The 19,015-nt window shown below is 46.4% G+C and overlaps 1 protein-coding gene across 1 annotated transcript in view; it reads right to left on the bottom strand.

The window, feature by feature from the left end:
• Window positions 1-270: 270 nt before the first annotated feature.
• The window catches only part of PHF8 (PHD finger protein 8), a 33,140-nt gene continuing 14,395 nt past the window's right edge, over window positions 271-19,015 (bottom strand). Inside the window, exons 7-22 of the mRNA XM_075835243.1 lie at window positions 18,590-18,776; window positions 11,635-11,797; window positions 11,460-11,547; window positions 10,475-10,581; window positions 10,142-10,233; window positions 9,727-9,816; window positions 9,407-9,637; window positions 6,815-6,927; window positions 6,093-6,283; window positions 5,573-5,658; window positions 5,367-5,494; window positions 4,664-5,013; window positions 4,360-4,455; window positions 1,448-1,557; window positions 1,085-1,358; window positions 271-957 (exon numbers count right to left, since the gene is read on the bottom strand). Of these exons, the coding sequence (XP_075691358.1) occupies window positions 866-957; window positions 1,085-1,358; window positions 1,448-1,557; window positions 4,360-4,455; window positions 4,664-5,013; window positions 5,367-5,494; window positions 5,573-5,658; window positions 6,093-6,283; window positions 6,815-6,927; window positions 9,407-9,637; window positions 9,727-9,816; window positions 10,142-10,233; window positions 10,475-10,581; window positions 11,460-11,547; window positions 11,635-11,797; window positions 18,590-18,776 (2,398 nt within the window). The 3' untranslated portion in view covers window positions 271-865. The remainder of the gene's footprint in view (window positions 958-1,084; window positions 1,359-1,447; window positions 1,558-4,359; window positions 4,456-4,663; window positions 5,014-5,366; window positions 5,495-5,572; window positions 5,659-6,092; window positions 6,284-6,814; window positions 6,928-9,406; window positions 9,638-9,726; window positions 9,817-10,141; window positions 10,234-10,474; window positions 10,582-11,459; window positions 11,548-11,634; window positions 11,798-18,589; window positions 18,777-19,015) is intronic.

Raw genomic sequence — 19,015 nt, 5'->3', positions numbered from 1 at the left:
TTTCCTCCACTCCTGAAACAGAAATATGGAAGGGACAAAGGACCAGAAATCTATGTGAACCGCCCTAAGAAGGTCCGGCGTGTGGTAACAAAACTAGATGCGGCTTCAAGAGCTCCCTTTAAACCAGACAATGTTCTTCTCTCTAACAGTCCAATCTGGAAGTGACATCATTACAGGAAGGCAGGATGGACAAAGAGAGGCCGGAACTGCTGAAGCCTGGGTGACGCCTGGGCCTAATGCCCTCCAGTACTTTAAGGTAAGACACCGCAATCCTAAGATCCTTCTTTAATCCATGTTAGTATAAAATGCTTTGGGAAGCTCTAAGAATGAACCTCCCAGAGACGTGTAACACTTTGTGTCCGGGCTAAGGACGTGCGCGCGCGCATACCCCGACAGATGCCGTCACTCACAACAGCCGGTCCAGTCCAAGTGCTCAGTATAATATGTTAAAAAATGTCTTAAAATCATGATTTTAGTGCTGTCACAGGGGCAGTTGTTCTGGGGGCCGGTAGAGATAAATATTGTTTTTTGTTCTACCACCCCCTTGGTTAAGATTGATGTCTCAATGTCCATCTCAAAGTAAATGGCATGTAGCAAGGTTACACATGAAGAAGTGTCCGCACCTTCCAAGGGATCTTCATGCCCACTACATCCACCAGTCTATCTGGGGGGGGGGGGGTTCTTTGTCCAGCCTGCCTTTTTGGTTTGTTTTTTCTGTAAAACATGTAATGTTTGTGTGCAGTTCTTAAAAAAATAAGTGAGCACAGCCGGGGGAGGCAGCTCTGCTTTCTCTCAGGGCTTTGTCCCATGGCCCTACAAAAGTCTATTCAACTAAAAGGTCAAGCAAGAGCAATAGGGAAGACGGTCACAGCAGAAGCAGCTTCCCATTCCTGTGGATTTTCAAGATCTTGCCGAGACGCTGCTTTGCGGTTGCCAAGCCTTTCTTGGGTCTCTTCCCTGAAAATACAGATAAATGTAACTTGATCGGAATCACCATTATGTATAAAAGTAGCGGAAAAAGGAACCTAAATATGCAGTTGATGTTCTCAAAACTGTGTGTTATATGAGAAATCACATTCCTTACCCTGAACTACTTGACTTGATGGAGAGGTGGCAGAAAGCCGCCGGTGGGATAGAAAGACACCTGGTGCCATAGGGGTGGTGCCTCGGTTGACCTGAGCCATGCCAAATATATTGGGTCCTGCTGTGTATTCATGATCTACAAGACTGCCAGAGAAGATCTCAACCTGTGGTTCTGGTGGAGGAGGCTCCGGTGAAGATGGCAGAACTGGAGGCTCGGGTTCGCTTGGTGGCTTTTTCTTACTGGAGACTTTTTTCTTCTGAGATTTTTGTTGCTCCTATTTAATGAAGGAATGAAGAGAAATACAAGGTAATGGCCTCCCGCACGGACCGGGTTACGCACGTATTACTGATATTGTTTATTTACCTGCTGAGAAAGCCTTGCTGCAGCAACAGCTAACCCCGTCTCCACCGAGGCCACACGTGTCCCTTCACGAACCGGACGAGCCTGTTTAGGAAGTGTTGGAGTGACGCGGGCTGAAAGAAAGAACAAGCGGTAAATCCAAAAGCGGCATCAGGTAAAAGTAGACACCTCTAGAACCTGATCGCTTACTAGTAATGTGTGGAGGGTAAACCCTTTTTTCAATTTATCTCATAGTCCTAAATTTGGTTGTAGGTTGGTGTAGCTCTATGCGGCTTTGTCGACTCTTAGTCTCTTTATTAATGACCTTGTGGATGGGTTTGATAGGAAGGGGTCAGGTTTTCCTGACGATACAAAACTTTGTAGGATACTTAAAAATCAGCTTGACTATAAAATATTACAGAAAGATCAAGATAAGATAGCAGCATGGGCAAAAACATGGCAGATGAAATTTAATGTTGATAAATGTAAAGTAATGCACCTAGGACGCAATAATAGTATTAATGCATATACTGTAAATGGAATAAAACTGGGGATAAACGGAATAAGAGGAGGACCTGGGTATTCTGGTAACAAATAAGCTAAGCAGCAGCACTCAATGTCAGGCAGCAGCTGCAAAAGCAAATAGGATTCTGGGTTATATAAAAAGAGCTAAAAACCAGTGATTCAAAATGTAATATTACCCCTCTATAAATCCCTTGTAAGGCCAAATCTAGAATATGGAATTCAGTTTTGGGCTCCACATTGTAAAAAGGATATAGGAGAACTGGAGAGGATTCAAAGGCGGGCGACTAGATTATTAAATGGGAGGTGTTTCTTATAATGAAAGGCTGGAAAAATTGGGCTGGTTAATAAGGTCAGCTCTAAGGCATCTTTCTAACATGTATAAGTATATGTGTGGTCAATACAGAGAACTAACGCATGATCTGTTTTGTCCAAGGACTTTACAAAGGACCAGGGAACATTCATTGCGTGTGGAAGAAAGATGTTTCAGACATCAATATGGGAAAGGGTTCTTTACAGTTAGAGCAGTCAAACTATGGAATGTCCGACCCCAAGAGGCAGTGATGGCAGATACTATGTCAGCATTTAAAAAAAGGGCAAGATGATTATTTACTGACGAATGGTATTGAGGGTTATAACTGATCAAGCAATAATAGACGTGTAATTGATTGAGAGAGGTTGAACTTTATGGACCTGTATCTTTTTTAAACCTATGTAATTATGTAAAGGAGGCTGTACAGCATAAAAAAAAACAAAAAAAAGCCCAAAAAAAAAAACCAAAAGGCTGCATTCTTCCATAAACAGTGCCACACCTGTACTAGGGGTTGTGTCTGGTAATTGCAGCTCAGCCCCATGAAGGTGAATGGCACATGAGCTGTAATACCACACACAACCTGTGGAGAGGCGTGGCGCTGTTGCTGGAATAAAGTAGCCATGTTGTTCTGATCCTGCACAAACCCTTCATGAATGAGCGCCTGATGGATCCCTATAGAACCGGAACCGGAACTTCCTGTATGAATAAACTGCTCCACACATACAAACAGTTATAATGTAGAAGATCACAGCTCAACCCCCCCTTGTCCTATACCGTCTTCATTTATGTAGGGGACTAATTGTACCGGAAACGGTAGCATAGCAGAGGAACAGAAAGATGGGTGAAATCTAAAAATTCAACATGGAGCCTGATCAGAAGCGGAGAGGCCGGACTGCAGGAGAGTACAATATACATAAAATCAGATAGGGGGCGCTATGATGGAAAGTTGCATTTCCACCTTTCAACTTTTATTTTAAGAATGCAGAAAATGGCCCCGTGTACTGTGTAAAATATAAAGATTTATTGTGCAGGTTATAATTCTTTAAATATTTCAGGATCTAAATATGTAATAAACTTTTTGTTTACAGCTGTTAATTTTTAACAACCAAAAATAAAAAAACAACTGCAATTTTATGTATTAGTAAACGGACTAAAGCATGGCAAACGTTGGTTCTGTAAATGGTCCCTGGGCTTTCTGCCCATATGCGGTATGGGCACTAGTTGAGTCACAGGGATGGCCTTGATCAGATTGACTGGCACATAATGGGTTAATGCTGAAGATCAGAGGTGTCATTAGAGCGGTAATGCGGCTGTGTATTACCAGCCACGCTTCTGCAGGTATAGCGGCCCTGCCCATGCAGTCACCAAGATCAAAATGCATATTAGGGTACACCCAGGAGTTACATGTTCGTCATGGGGCATTAAGAGGCTAAAGGACTTACGAATGATAAGGGTATGTGCACACACACTAATTACGTCCGTAATTGACGGACGTATTTCGGCCGCAAGTACCGGACCGAACTCAGTGCAGGGAGCCGGGCTCCTAGCGTCATAGTTATGTACGATGCTAGGAGTCCCTGCCTCGCTGCAAGACAACTGTCCCGTACTGAAAACATGATTACAGTACGGGACAGTTGTCCTGCAGAGAGGCAGGGACTCCTAGCATCGTACATAAGTATGATGCTAGGAGCCCGGCTCCCTGCACTGAGTTCGGTCCGGTACTTGCGGCCGAAATACGTCCGTCAATTACGGACGTAATTAGTGTGTGTGCACATACCCTTAGAAAACCAGTGCAGCGCTGGTCTACAGGTTATGTCTGGTTTTGCACATCAGCCCCGTCACTGCAATGTAAGAGTTGCAATACCATGCACAACCCATGGATAAGAGTGGCGAAGAAAACATGGCTAATCCTGGACATCCCCTTTAAGGAGGACTTCTTTACAGCACAGCTGCAAAACTCCTGAGAGTTCAACCCTTCAGCGCGCGCACACACACACACAAAAGATATTAGACAAACACTCACCCTATGAGAACCTATTCCGCATGCATTAATCATGACATGAACAGAGCCCAACCACATCGGTCATAGCCACATAAATACCTTTTGGGTTCCACGGGGCATCGTCCGTCTGTCTCTTTTTCTTGGGACGCGACCTCAGGGCTGGATCATCATCATCTGACTCCAGAGAAGGATAAACTGTAGGAACCACAGAAGTGACAATGCCTTCTACATCAGAGACCTGTTACAATAACTGCTTTTACATGATTAACCCCCAACCTGTAGTAAATAGATCCATGTGGCGTACGTGCTCATATAATACATTCCATTTTTGGACCAAGTATAATTCGCTATGTATTTCCTGTTACCATAGTAACTTGTGGGTGTATAAAAAGTTTGCACTCACTGTATTCGGAGTCTTTGAAACACGCTCCCAAGGTCTCCTGCTCATCGGCGCTGTCATCCTCCTCACTGTCCATGCTGCGATGTGCTGGTCGTCTTACCGGCCGTTTTCCTGGCCTCAGAATAACTTTACCGTTTCCGGCGCCTCCACTGGTACCATTGCTGCCGGCCTTGTTACCCCCTGCAGCTTTACCGCTGCCTTGCGGTAGACTCCCTGATGCACCACCCTCTTGTCCTGCTGCCCACCAAGCCTGCAGATTGGAGGGTGTACAGGAGGAGGAGGACGCTTGCAGATTTGCCATGCAAAGCATGCCCTGGATGGCTTCTTGGGTGCTCGGAGACGCGGGGGCTTCACTGTACATGGAAAGACAAAACACTTTAGAAAAAACAGGAGCGGTACAAGCGGAGGATAGAACTCAAGTATTAATACCATCAGGCATAATTAGTATTATAATTACATTTTGATTGAAAGGGATTATTAGGGTATATGAAGGTCATAGAACGGGGGGCCCTTCATTCCAGAAACCCCCTCCTTTCTACTAGTCAGGACAGGGAGCTACAGCAAACAGCAGCCCTTGCTCTGGAGGATTTATGGAACAGTCAGGCAAATTTTACGTTCGGACCTTCACCGAAAACAATTCATTACAAACCAGAACATTTATATGTCAAAGAAGAATTTGTTCCAGCCGATGAATGTCTTTCCTTACTCAATCTCAGAGTAGTCCGGGCCGCCGACCTGTCGACTAGCCTTCAGCAGGTCCAGGATTCCTCCGCTGCTAGCGCCAAGCTGGTCTCCTTCAGCGTCCCCCATTTCCTCGTCTGTGGTATAATCTTCCTATTATGGGAACCAGGTTTTCAGACTGGAAAGTTCACACACAAATACATTTCTAATGCAAACCAATCCATCACTTACCTCTACATCAAACTCCAGCTCTCCGGGCTCCCTCACCCGATTGGGGTCTGAACATGGTTTTGCTCTAGGGAGTTTCCGTGGAAACTCTGCAAGAAAAAAAATATATAAACTGTTTTTTAAAAACTAAAGTTGTACAGCATTAGAAGATTGGGGCTCCTTGTGTTTCCGCCCAGCTCCATTCTAGTCTATTAGCTGTGTCTGGCACTGAAACTCAAATCACATTGACTAGAATGGAGCGGTGCCTGAAACGAACGAGTAGAGTGGCACTTTTTCTGGGGTGGCTTTTTTTCAGAAGTAGCGCCACACCTGTCCACAGGTTGTGTTTGGTATTGCATCCCAGTCCCCTTTCGCTGCAATACCAGACCCAACCCATGAACAGGTGTGGTGCTGATTCTGGAACAAAGAAGACATGTTTTTATAAATCCTGGACAAATGTAATGATACCAATTCCCATGCCATGACTATGAAAAATAAAGGACAAATACATCCAGCAGGCCAAGGTTTGGTATTAATTACATACTATGGAGCTTTCTTTTTGTAGGGACCAGTTTTCGGTCTTTGCGTGGCGACTCATCAATTTGTAGGTCATCATCAGAGTCCATGTAGAAAGGGTCACTGGGAGAAAGTTCTGGATCCAGAGGTTCATTTTTAGGAATTTTTGTGACCGCCCCTTGACGTCTACTTCCTGCTCCTACACGAATCTTTTTGCCACTAGAAATAAAAAAATAAAACACATATGTAATACCTTGTGCATGGACTCATCACTAGAGGCTCAGGTCATGCAAGGGACAGCAGTGCGATAAAGCGCCTGGGTTGGATGGGGTGCATTTTAAATAACCCTTTAACAACCATATTAGAAAATCATCTAACTAATAATTCTCTTTGGTTTATAACTGAAATAGCTTCCTTTACGAGCAGAGCTTAAAAAGATCCCGCGAAACTTTTTTTTTTTTTTTCATTACCCCACAGCAGAATACAGGCATCAATTACAGAAGCCTGTATCCTGTCAAGCTATAATGATAGGCATCACTCCTATCCTAGTGTTCTCCAATCCTTGAGAAACTACAACTCCCAGCAGAACCCGATAGCCAAGAGAGTTGTAGGTTTGCAACAGATGGAGAGCCACAGATGGGACACGACCGGTCTAGACAGAAAAGTGGATGCCATAAGTGATTCCTGTACACTACAAAAATAAAGTGGTATAAAACCAGTGCTTCAGATTGGAAAGAGAAAGTCACCAACCTCATATTTGTACCATTGGCCAGGACCATTCGCAGTTTACTCTCCGTTAATTCTGAATCCAGTAGGCAGCCATCAGGCTTCTCATCAAGGTCGTCCATGAGGTCGTCTTCGGCCTAAAGATTAGAATAAAACACAAAAAGAAATGTCAGATTATTAGAGAACATAAAACCCCAGCATCAAGTTCCTGCAATGGGAGGAGGAAAATAGAGACTAAACCTTATCGACTACATAGGAACGCAAAGCTCAGCTTACAGATCAATACAAAGAATAAAGAAACCCATCATTACTGAGATTATCGGGTTATCATTCATGAATTTGCATCCACTTCTTTATAAAAGCAGCAGTTATTTAGTAGGGGGGAGGGGGTTGAGGTCATTGTGGACTTCATATAGTGTTGCAAAATCTCTCCAAAATCATTAAGGTTAAGGCCCTGTGTACACGTATACTTTGTAAAAAAAAAAATAATCCCGAAGTATATGTTAAACAGAAGAGGTGACAGAGGCAAAACAGTGGCATTGGTCACCATAGACTTTAAAGGGGTTTTCCAGTCAGTAAAAACTGGTGGCCTATCCTCAGGATAAGCCATCAATGGCTGTTGGGGTGGGGTCAGACTCCCGGGACTTTATTTAAACTTTTGACCAAGTGGCCGTTGTAAAGAGAAGTGTATGACGCTGACCAATAAGAGTCATACGCTTCTCTCCATTCATGTCCAGCTGTATTCTCAACACCGTGCTGTCACATACACCCACAGTAACTTTACCGGAGTGTCGGCAGAATGAAAAGACATGGCCTCCAGCCAGGAGGTGATGTAAAGAGGACATAAAACGAAAAAGACTTTTTGCAGTGACGGCGACAGTCCACTGGTTTGTAGGTAACCATGTATTTCTTTGGACTGCAGCTCAATAGTTAAAGAGTATCTGCAATTTCAGAAAACTTGATCCGTCAGAGACATAAGTAGTTTTAATCCATGGGAGTCCGGGTGCGGAGACCCCACTATCGTTCAAACGAAGGTGAAGAAGTATCTACGTAAGTCGTCTTCAGCCTAGGGCACTCAGCTCAGCGCTTCTGCACCTTCGTTTAAACAGCAGTGGGGGTCTCAGCGCCCCAACTTGTCTCTACGACATCAAAAGTTTTATGAAAGTCCAGATATACTCTTTGAAATTGGATGTGTGCACCTTTGCAAAGATTTTTTTTTAAATTATTATTATTGCTTCAATGCTGCTAAAATCGAAAAATTAAGCCATTTTGTATCTACAGCTCACAGGCAGGCCAATGTTTAGCCTTTCAGACTGATACTCCAGTCATACTCCATTCAATCTGTCCGTTACTTCTTGCCAGCCTACCCAATGACTGTCAGTAAGAAGTTGGTTACAGATGGAAGGGGGGTATGTCTGCAGGATCTGACTACACAGGGTTTGTAGTCTGGAACCAGCTGTAGGAGACCATAAGAGATTATTTAAAGGGGCCGGGACCAAAAATTGCTTTCCATTCATATTTTTACGTGAAAAGAAGTCACTTACTAATATACTTTAATTAAAAATTCGGTACTAAATGGCGCTGTCCACACCCGGCGAACTGTTCCCGGAAGTCCTGGAGCTTTTCTAATATTGATGACGCGCCGACATGGCCCCACCTGACTCAGGGCTGCTTCCTGTGCTGTTCGTGTCGGCGTGTTATCAATGGCATGACCGCAAGGGGCTGTCACATTGCCTATCGCTAGCGCTTTGCTCTGACTCCAGCACTGTCCTGACATTTGGTCAGTGACTTCAGGGGTTTCCGATTGCTGGAATTTCTGAGGAGAGCATCAGCTGATGGACTCCAGCGATAGGAAAATACATGGACAGTGATGTTGGCAGCAATGCTGGAGTCCCCGGGCAGATCATCAGCTGATGCTCTCCTCGGGGCCTCCACTACTTCTGCTGACATCACTACCCATATATGGACAGTGACAGTGACGTAGGCAGCAGTGCTGGAGTCCCCAGGCAGAGCATCAGCTGATGCTCTGCTCGGGAACTCCAGCTATAGGAAACCCCTGAAGTCACTGACCAAATGTCAGGAGCGGTGCTGGAGTCCCAAGCAAAGCGCTCGCTGATGTTCTGCTCGGGAACTCCAGCAAAAGGCAGGGTGACAGCCCCTTGCGGTCATGCCATTGATAACACGCCGACACGTACAGCACAGGAAGCAAGCCCTCAGTCACGTGTCGGCGCGTTATCAATATTAGAAAAGCTCCAGGACTTCTGGGAACAATTCACTGGGTTTGAACGGCGCCATTTAGTAGCGAGTTTTTAATTAAAGTACAGTAGTAATTGACTTTTTACATAAAAATATGACTGCAAAGTAATTTTTGGTCCCCAGATAACCCATTTAATCAAGACTATTTACAAAGTGGCTTCATTTTTTTTTTTATTATAGATGCATTAGAGTGAAGAAAAAAAAATGCTTGCAAACATGGACATGTCCTTTAATTCTATAACAGATCTAAGTTTAGAGGTCCTATAATGGCAAACATGAAAAGAAAACCAATGGTCTTGAGCTTATTCTATCACAACATGAAAATTAATAAAGTAAACTGCAATTCCTTGCTTAGCCTACCATTTCATTCTTGGGAATCAAGGTCTTCCGCTGGATGTCAGAAAGCTCTGGGCTCATGTCATCCTCCTGACTCCACCGTCCTCCCTTCTTTAACAGTTCCTTGGTTTTGAGACCTTTCTTCTTGGAATTCTTGGCCAGCAGTGACATGACGGGAGAAGAAGTGCCAGTGATGGGACTTCGGGTCATACCCAACAGATTGCCCGTTTTCTCAATGTTTTGATGGAAGATGTCCTGAAGGCAAAGGGCAGAGTCTCACATGACACGTGCATAACATGAAGTATTGTATACAGGGGGGAGACGCAAACAGAAGAAAACCTCACCTCCATTAGTTTGACTTCACGATCCAAATCCTTTATGAGCTGAACAGTAATGATGGTCTCTGGGATCTCCTCCTCATGATCCATTATTGCCTGCAAATCAAACCACATCCAAATGAGATGGAGGCAGAAGCACCGGGTTACTTGGAAGCCTTTATTCTACAAGACGCGTGTGTGAGCCGATATGTGAGAAAATAAACTTAAAGGGGTTCTCCATGATAAGGAAAAGGGTCTGTTTTTTCCAATGAAAAAGCACCACTCATTTCCATGGGCTGTGTCTGGTACTGCAGCTCAGCCACATTCACTTGAATACGACAATACCACACACAGTCCATGGGAATAAGGGGCGCGGTTTCCAAAAAACCAAAAGACCCTTTTCTAATTCAGTACAAGCCATTAACATATAAATAAACAGCACCTCCTTCTTGGTCCAAACTTTGAATGCAGTGTTCAGGGCCTTGGCTCCATGCAGTAAATAAGACGCTGGATGTCTCCTGTTCTCTCTTAGACCTGAATACACAAAGATATGGCGAGACTAAAATATAGTCGGGGAGTTAGAAAAAGCACAACATACTTCTCAGAAGTCACAATGCAGAGAGTGGGCGCAGCATCCGCTGGGGGAGTCCAGAAGGGGAGACAATTCTGCCAAGCAGCCCCGATGCCTCACCAATATTTCATTCTTTATCTCCACATTGAAGACCCCTCAGAGCACAAGGAGGGATGACAGAAAACACGGGGGTCAGATTCTTACCTCTGAATGTATCCAGTAAATGCTTCCCCACGTACCAACAAATGGACTCAAAGTTTGGAAACTTAAACAGGTCGGCCGTACTCAACCTCTTCTCAATTTCATATGCTCTGTAGGATGCAAATAGCTTTATAGTTACAAAATTATATCTACACCATCAAATGGGATTGCAAATGACACCCCCTGGAGAGGAGGCAGCGGCCGGCAGGGCGCGATGGAGGGGAGGCAGCGGCCGGCAGGGCGCGATGGAGGGGAGGCAGCGGCCGGCAGGGCGCGATGGAGGGGAGGCAGCGGCCGGCAGGGCGCGATGGAGGGGAGGCAGCGGCCGGCAGGGCGCGATGGAGGGGAGGCAGCGGCCGGCAGGGCGCGATGGAGGGGAGGCAGCGGCCGGCAGGGCGCGATGGAGGGGAGGCAGCGGCCGGCAGGGCGCGATGGAGGGGAGGCAGCGGCCGGCAGGGCGCGATGGAGGGGAGGCAGCGGCCGGCAGGGCGCGATGGAGGGGAGGCAGCGGCCGGCAGGGCGCGATGGAGGGGAGGCAGCGGCCGGCAGGGCGCGATGGAGGGGACGCAGCGGCCGGCAGGGCGCGATGGAGGGGACGCAGCGGCCGGCAGGGCGCGATGGAGGGGACGCAGCGGCCGGCAGGGCGCGATGGAGGGGACGCAGCGGCCGGCAGGGCGCGATGGAGGGGACGCAGCGGCCGGCAGGGCGCGATGGAGGGGAGGCAGCGGCCGGCAGGGCGCGATGGAGGGGACGCAGCGGCCGGCACTGCGCGATGGAGGGGACGCAGCGGCTGGCACTGCGCGATGGAGGGGACGCAGCGGCTGGCACCTTAATATGCTAGGTTAAGGTTGTTCTAGAAGTAAGCACAGGCAAGCACTACCTACAGAAGTTTTTACCTTTTTTTCTAAATATGATATAAATAAATTTGTGACCCCTCTAGTGACGCGCTGACATGAATGATGTACACTAGTTGTTCCTGTTCTCTTACCTGAGCTGCATGGCAATGTTTAGACTGTGCAGAAAATTTCCTCCGAAAGCTAAACAGTCCACTGGGGTGAGCACTGCATGGATCCACCCTGTGCAGAACATACATGACAATCAGTACATAAACCCCCACCATCATCTGTGAATAGAAACAAATCCTTCAATAGTAACATGGTCACCTGTAGGGATGAAGAGCGTCTGCCCCTGTTTCACTGAACACCGGTAACACTTGTCTACTTGATCACCGTAGAACATTTCATTCTGGTTGGATGAGCTGCTCCAGCATTCAAACAAGGCCAGATTAGTCTTCGTCGGCTGTATAAGGTAGAAAATCTTTTCTCCCTGTTGAGGCAAAATAGTCACAAAAAGGTCATTACTGCTACAACTCACAAGGGAGAGCCTGGAAATAGGACGGCACGGTAATGGCAATAACGGCATGTCGACCGGCACTTGTTTGCCCCCTTTAAATGTAACAAGTATCTGGAGTATGGGGGTGAATGAGCGTCAATACGATAGTTCGTCCCCATAGAGTTTGCAGATCGCCCCCAGCACATCCCATTTACACAGGGAGATGTACTGGCCACATACGACCATTTCTCCAGCCACATAAAAGACCAGACCGGCCGACACACGAGTATTTGCTTGTTTTGCCGGTTTATTGCTGCCGTGTTTACACAGGGCAATGATCGGGAACGAGCGCTCATACATGCGCTTGTCCCTGATCATAGGCTCGTGTAAAAGGGCCTTCTGCTTCACTAACAAAACCTGAGACACCTGAATATCCTTTAAGGAAATGCTTTAGCAGGTATGTCTACATAATACGCCAATATATGGACTAGTGCCTTCTAGATGATGCAAATCTACAACTCCCGGAGGGCGTGGCTTAGCGGCATATGTGAGCAGACGCAGGAACCGGAGCTCCCGCTGCCGATATCCTGAAACACATCCTGTGGCTAAATTCCTCTAACAAAGACATACCTGTGCAGAGAGGGGAGAAGGAGGAGAACCTGGTGACACTATTCTGTAGAATCTGGAGGCTGTAATGACCCGTTCAAGGAAGTCTAAGGCGGCAGAGGAAGGTGAGCTGGGATTACAAGATGGCGCCGACATGTACGTGATGGCAGAGAGCAGAGACTTGAGAGGGGCGGCGGCATCCCGACTGGAGCGCTTTGCCAGAAAGACACCCGTGAAGGCAGATGCTGGAGGAGAGATGACAGGAGTAGGGAAAAAGCAGGCAGACTGCTCCGGGTCCAGATATGAACCGGTGCGGGCACAGGTGGACTCAGAGGAGGAGGAGGAGAATGGAGAAGATGTTGCAGGCAGCTCAGGAGGAGGGCTGGATCGAGGCCCGCACAATTCAAATAAGCCTGGGCCTACGTTGGCAGATGTTTTTTCGGCGGTAAGCCTATGTAATGCCACGCTAGCTAAACTCACTTGCCAAGTGGGCGGAATAAAGGAGGATATTTCCATAATACGGCACGATCTGCAGAAGGTGTCGGAGCGTACAACAGCGGTGGAAGGTAGAGTCAGTGATGTGGAAGACAGAATGCTGCCCATGAGGAGAGATGTAAATGCGGTAGCTGTGGATGTTACTTATCTGTTATCTAAAACGGATGACCTGGAGAACCGTTTACGTCGCAATAACGTACGGATGGTGGGAATACCCGAAAAAGTGGAAGGGTCCAATCCGGATTCCTATTTCGAAAAATGGTTACTGGAGGTGTTTGGCAAGGAGTCGTTGACACCATTGTTTGCGGTGGAAAGAGCCCATAGAGTACCAACTCGCCCGGGTCCACCTGGACGGCCGCCAAGACCTGTGCTGGTAAAGCTGCTTCATTATAAGGACAGAGATTTAATTCTTCGCCAGGCCCGGGAAAAGCAGGATATACGGGTGAATGGTGTGAAAGTGTCATTTTACCCGGATTTTTCTGTAGAGGTCCAGAAAAGAAGGATGCAATTTCTGGATATCAAACGACGACTGAGGGATCTGCGTGTTCAATACTCCATGTTGTACCCGGCGAAACTTCGAGTTGCGGCGCTGGGATCTGTACAATTTTTTGAGAACTCAAAAGATGCGTTAAGATGGCTGGACAGTCACGAGGATCGCCTTCGTCAGAATCGAGAGGAAGCTGCTGCGTGATTATGAGGTGGATGGTTGAAGAGGGGACTCTGCTTACTATGAAAAAGGAGGAGGATGCGCCGCACAGGGGAATAAGGCATTGTTTTTCTGCATTTTATTTACTGTTCTAATTTGGGGCTGCAGCCTCTAGGTTTATAATGCTGAAGGAAAGACAGAGATGTCAGGTTAATTGAAGATGTTGGGGTCACTAAAATGCTATATGTCTATGGTAGTAAGGTGGCGGGAGGTTTGTGGTTCTCAGGTTTATATTGTGGGAAAAGATGTGTTTCTGCAGTGTAAATGGGAAGCTGAACAGTCACATTGGTGGAGATTTCTTCACCAGCCCGGGCCCTCTTTGGAGGGTAAGTTTCTGGAATGTTGGGCGGGCTAGGGAGGGGGGTGGAGGGAGGAGAATGTTTTGGAGGGAAAGGGAGTTGGAAATGCAGTACGCACTGGATTAAAGGGTAATGGCCTCTGTCAGATAAAAAAAATGGATAGATGGGGGGTAGGGTAAATCTTTTGTCCTGGAATGTGAGAGGTATGGGAGAGGCAACAAAACGGAGGGCTATATTTGACTTTCTGAAAGGGCAGTCTGCTGGAGTGATGGGACTACAGGAAACGCATCTTACTGCTGATACTGTGCAACAGGCACATAGGGTGTGGATTAGACACAGCTTTCACTCCTATCATTCCACATATTCAAGGGGGGTTAGTCTCCTGGTTCATAGGGATGTACCTTTTTGCTGTTTGGCTTCCTTTAAAGATGGAGAGGGCAGATATGTAGGGGTACATTGTAAGTTGTTTAATTGGGAATGTATAATTGTGGTACTGTATGTGCCTCCCCCATACTCGGTGGTTCCAATAAGAGAAGTGTTGGAAAGGCTGGCTAGTTGGCCGATGGTCCCGACTATACTTATGGGAGACTTTAACAATGTAATGGATATAAGACGTGATAAATTTCCAAAAGGGGGGGGGGGGTAGGTGAGGCTGTTCTGACGCGGTTTGGGAAGTACATGATAGAGGTGGGGTACACGGATATTTGGCGGGCAAAGTGGCCCTCTACTACGCAATATTCTTGTGTGTCATCTACTTATGGATCGTTGTCTAGAATAGATTTGATGTTTAGTAACGGGTTGGGGATTGAGTGTGTGGAAGGGGTGGAATATCTGCCAAGGTCACTGTCTGATCACTCCCCAATGATATTGAAAGTTCGAACTAGTCCGCAGATAGGGGGGCTAAGACTGCATTGGAGGCTAAATCCGTTCTGGATACGACTAGTGGGGGAGGAGATAATAACTGCGAGCTTGCAGGAGTACTTTGAGTTTAATAAAGGTACGGTACCTATAGATATCTTATGGGACGCTATGAAGGCGAATATCAGGGGGGTGTATATCTGGGAAATCACGACCATTAAAAATAGATCACGACAGGTGGGAAAACATCTACTGGAAAGGGTGACATTATCCGAGGAGACTCATGTAGCTAATAATACAGCAGAAACGAAGGCCCAGTGGAAGGTAGCCCTAAAATTACTAAAGGAACATCAACTGGAACAGGCAGCTAATAAAAGGTTGTTTTTGCAGCAAAAATATTATGAGGAGGGGGAAATGACGGGCAGATTGTTGTCAAATATGGCTAGGCCTCAGAGGGAGGGTGCGTTCATCCACCAATTGCAGGATAAAGAGGGGACACTGGTTGGAGAAACAGGGGACATACTGGATGTGTTGAAGTCCTTCTATACCGAGCTGTATCGTACGAGGGTAGATTATCCGGAAGATCTATTGACAGACTATCTAGAGGAAATGGAGTGGGTTACCTTAGGGGAGGAGGAGAGGGAGTGGCTGGAAGAGCCAATTACATTGGAGGAATTGCAGGAAGCAGTGAGTTCTATGGCAAATGAAAAGGCTCCAGGCATGGATGGTATACCTACAGAGATGTACAAAACATATGGGGGGGAGCTTCTGCCAGAGTTATTAGAGGTGTTCCAAGATAGTTTTGCCAGGGGACGACTGCCACAGACTATGTATGAAGCGGCAATAGTAGTCATTCCTAAAGAGGGGAAAGATCGAACACAGCCGGATTCTTATAGACCAATATCCCTGCTGTCCGCAGATGTAAAAATTTTGGCAAAGGTTCTGGCTAATAGGCTGACAAGAGTGGTGACTAAGATAGTGGGCCCGGATCAGTCGGGATTTATGCCATCAAGATCTACAGCAGTTAATCTAAGAAGATTATTCTTGAATTTGCAGACAGAGGCTGCAGATACACAGGGTAGAGCAGTGTTGTCCTTAGACGCGGCTAAGGCATTTGATAGTGTGGAGTGGGGGTATCTGTGGGCTGTTTTGGAGCGGTTCGGATTTGGGAATAATTTTATAACATGGGTAAAATTGCTGTATAAGGAACCGGTGGCTAGGATTCGAGCCAATGGGCGGATGTCAGATTCCTTTAGACTAGAGAGGGGGACGCGTCAGGGATGTCCACTTTCCCCGCTATTATTCGCTCTAGCGATCGAACCTCTCGCAAATGTGGTAAGGCAACATCCGGGTATAGAGGGGTTTCGATGTGGGGAGCTGGAGGAACGCATAGCATTATATGCGGATGATATTTTACTATTCCTGGGAGAGATAGTTCGGTCACTGCCGTTGATAATGACCATATTGGAACGGTTTGGCAAATTTTCAGGGCTTCAAATTAATTGGAGTAAGTCGACATTGCTGCCACTCAAACCATTGGAGGTGCCACTGGTGGTGGGGGGAATTGCTGTACCTTGTGTTAAGGAATTTAAATATCTGGGGATTAAGGTCTCGGGGAGGGTGCAGGATTTTGTTGCGCTGAATGTGAAACCATTATTGGACAAACTAAAAGATAAGACCAGAATATGGCTTGGACTACCACTTTCAGCGCTAGGAAGAGCAAACCTGATTAAAATGATTCTGATGCCTCAGGTTCTTTATGTGGTGCATAATGCCCCAGTGTGGTTGCCTAAATACTGGTTCAGGAGAATACATAATCTGTTTAGGGACTTAGTGTGGAAAAGGGGGATCCCCAGGATTAAATTGGAAAAATTACAATTACCAACGGAAAAGGGAGGATTAGCTATTCCAAATGCGTGGATATATTACTTAGCAGCCCAAGCACAACATTTTAAAGGTTGGAAGAATAGGGAAGAGTGGGACTCTAGTGGGAAACTGGTGCATCATTTGAGTCGGGGCGAGGATATACTAGAGGCAATGGAGTCTCATAAACTAAGGAGGGAGGCGAAAGGGAAACCGACTTTGCTATTGATACATAGGGTCTGGTGGGAATGCAAAAAAATACTGGGCGTTACTGGGTGCTCCAATTATATGCCTCTATGGGATAATCCATACTTATGGGAATTCCATATCTTGGACGGCTTTCAGGAGTGGAAACAAGCTGGGGTCAGATATGTATACCAGGTATATGAGGGGGGAAGTCTCAAATTGTTCTCACAGTTACAGGAGGAGTTCGGACTCCCACATCGGATGTTTTACCAATACCTCCAGTTGCGGCATGCGGCGCAGGCCCAGGGTAGATTGGTGGATTTGGGCTGCTCTACTATGGGAGTGATGGAACAGGTATTGGGAGCAAAAGACACTAAAGGGATTATTTCTGTGATCTATGGTACATTACTTTCCAAATTCCTTGGAGATCCGATGGGGGTGATCAGATGCAAATGGGAAGAGGATGTGGGGAATATAACTGATGACGAGTGGGAGGAGATACTGGAATCGCCCAAAATGCTCTCCATTAATGTAGCACACAGGAGGTCACAACTTTTTCTCCTACATAGAGTGTACAGGACGCCTAAGGTGTTAATGCAAATGAGACTCAGACCAACGCAGGAGTGTCCCAGGTGTTCGTTTGAGGGGGCAGACATAAAGCATATGTTCTGGAGTTGTCCGAAGCTGAATGATTACTGGAAGGAGGTTGGAGGCATGGTAGAGAGGGTATTTGGGAGAGTTTTTCCGTTGGAACCTAAGATCTATGTGTTGGGCTGCATGGGGGAGGAGGGGGGAGATGGAGCTGAATTACTGGCCATAAAAAAGGTTTTGTATCATGCTAGGAAACTAATAGCAAAATATTGGTTGAATGCGGATCCCCCGGAGGCGTCTGAGCTAGTGGAATACGTTAATCACACGGTGGCATTGGAACATCGGATATACCTAAAACGTGGGGCAATACACAAATACGATAAGCAATGGGGAAAATGGGAACACAATTATGGCACTGCAGGGAGGTAGAATACACCTTAAGGTGGAATGATCAGGAGGCAAGTATGGATATATCAGTAGGAGGCAGGAGAGAGAATGGTTATATGAGTCAGGGAAAGGAGGAGGTTCCGCCGGGGGGGGGGGGGAGTTGGGATGGAGGGAAGTGGGAGTTGTGATACATATAACTGTATATGTTGTACAAAACTGAAAATGTATTGACGGTTGGAACCAAGTTAATGTACATGAGATGTATGATATATGTTGTATTATCAATAAAAACTGGTTTGATTTAAAAAAAAAAAATCTACAACTCCCAGCATTCCCTGAGAGTCACAGCGGCCGTGGAGGACCTGGCACATCCATGCATTTCACAGGCAGCCCCTTGATTTCAATGGGCACCATATAACGCCTTATTTTTCCTGTGGTGGCGCTGCAGGGGAAATGAACACTTGCTGCACAGATTGTAGCGGACCAATGGCCATCCTAGCAGTGGGACACAATATGAGCAGATCATTATTAGTAGACCCTAATGAATTGCCCAAAAATAGACAACCCCTATAAGCTGGGGGCACACAGCCCGATATATGAATGCAGGGGGATGATGGAGAATGCTTCAGGCACGTTGACTGGCACCCTGTCGCACTGGTGACATCGTTGGCACAAAAGAGGTGCAGGCTAATGTGATGAGCGACATCTTATGTGACCTGCTTTAGTTACGCAGAACTACTTTAATTGCTGGTACTGGAGCAGGTACATTGAGTGCAGCATTACATAAATGCCTACCTTTAACACGTGATACCAGACAGAGGTGCCCCCAAAGTCTATGTGGAAATCTGTATAACTGTCCTTGACGCCCATCAAGCAGTATTTTTGAACATTCGGTCTCTCAAATACACTCTGCTCCGGCCACAGATTTTCAACCCAGGAAAGTTTGCGGACAATTTTTGGAGTTTCCACAAGGTTAGATAACCTATTAGAAAAAGATACAAAAATGAGATGATCAAGAATTATGGCTGGAGGAGATCAGCATGAGCTAAACGAATGTACTGTGTTATTTCTAGTGCAGGGCCTGAGGGGGTGGAGCATGACAAATGGACTCAAGGAAAACCAGGGAGAATCCATGTGTCATGCTCCACCCTCTCAGGCCCTGCATGGAGCATATTATAATTTATCAGTGACGTAAATTATTGTTGTAAATCTTATGAGGTA

Source organism: Rhinoderma darwinii, chromosome 8 (genome assembly GCF_050947455.1).
Source record: "Rhinoderma darwinii isolate aRhiDar2 chromosome 8, aRhiDar2.hap1, whole genome shotgun sequence".
NCBI lineage: Eukaryota > Metazoa > Chordata > Amphibia > Anura > Rhinodermatidae > Rhinoderma > Rhinoderma darwinii.
Note: the sequence above shows the minus strand (reverse complement) of the source record. Positions and strands in the feature narration are given on the sequence as shown.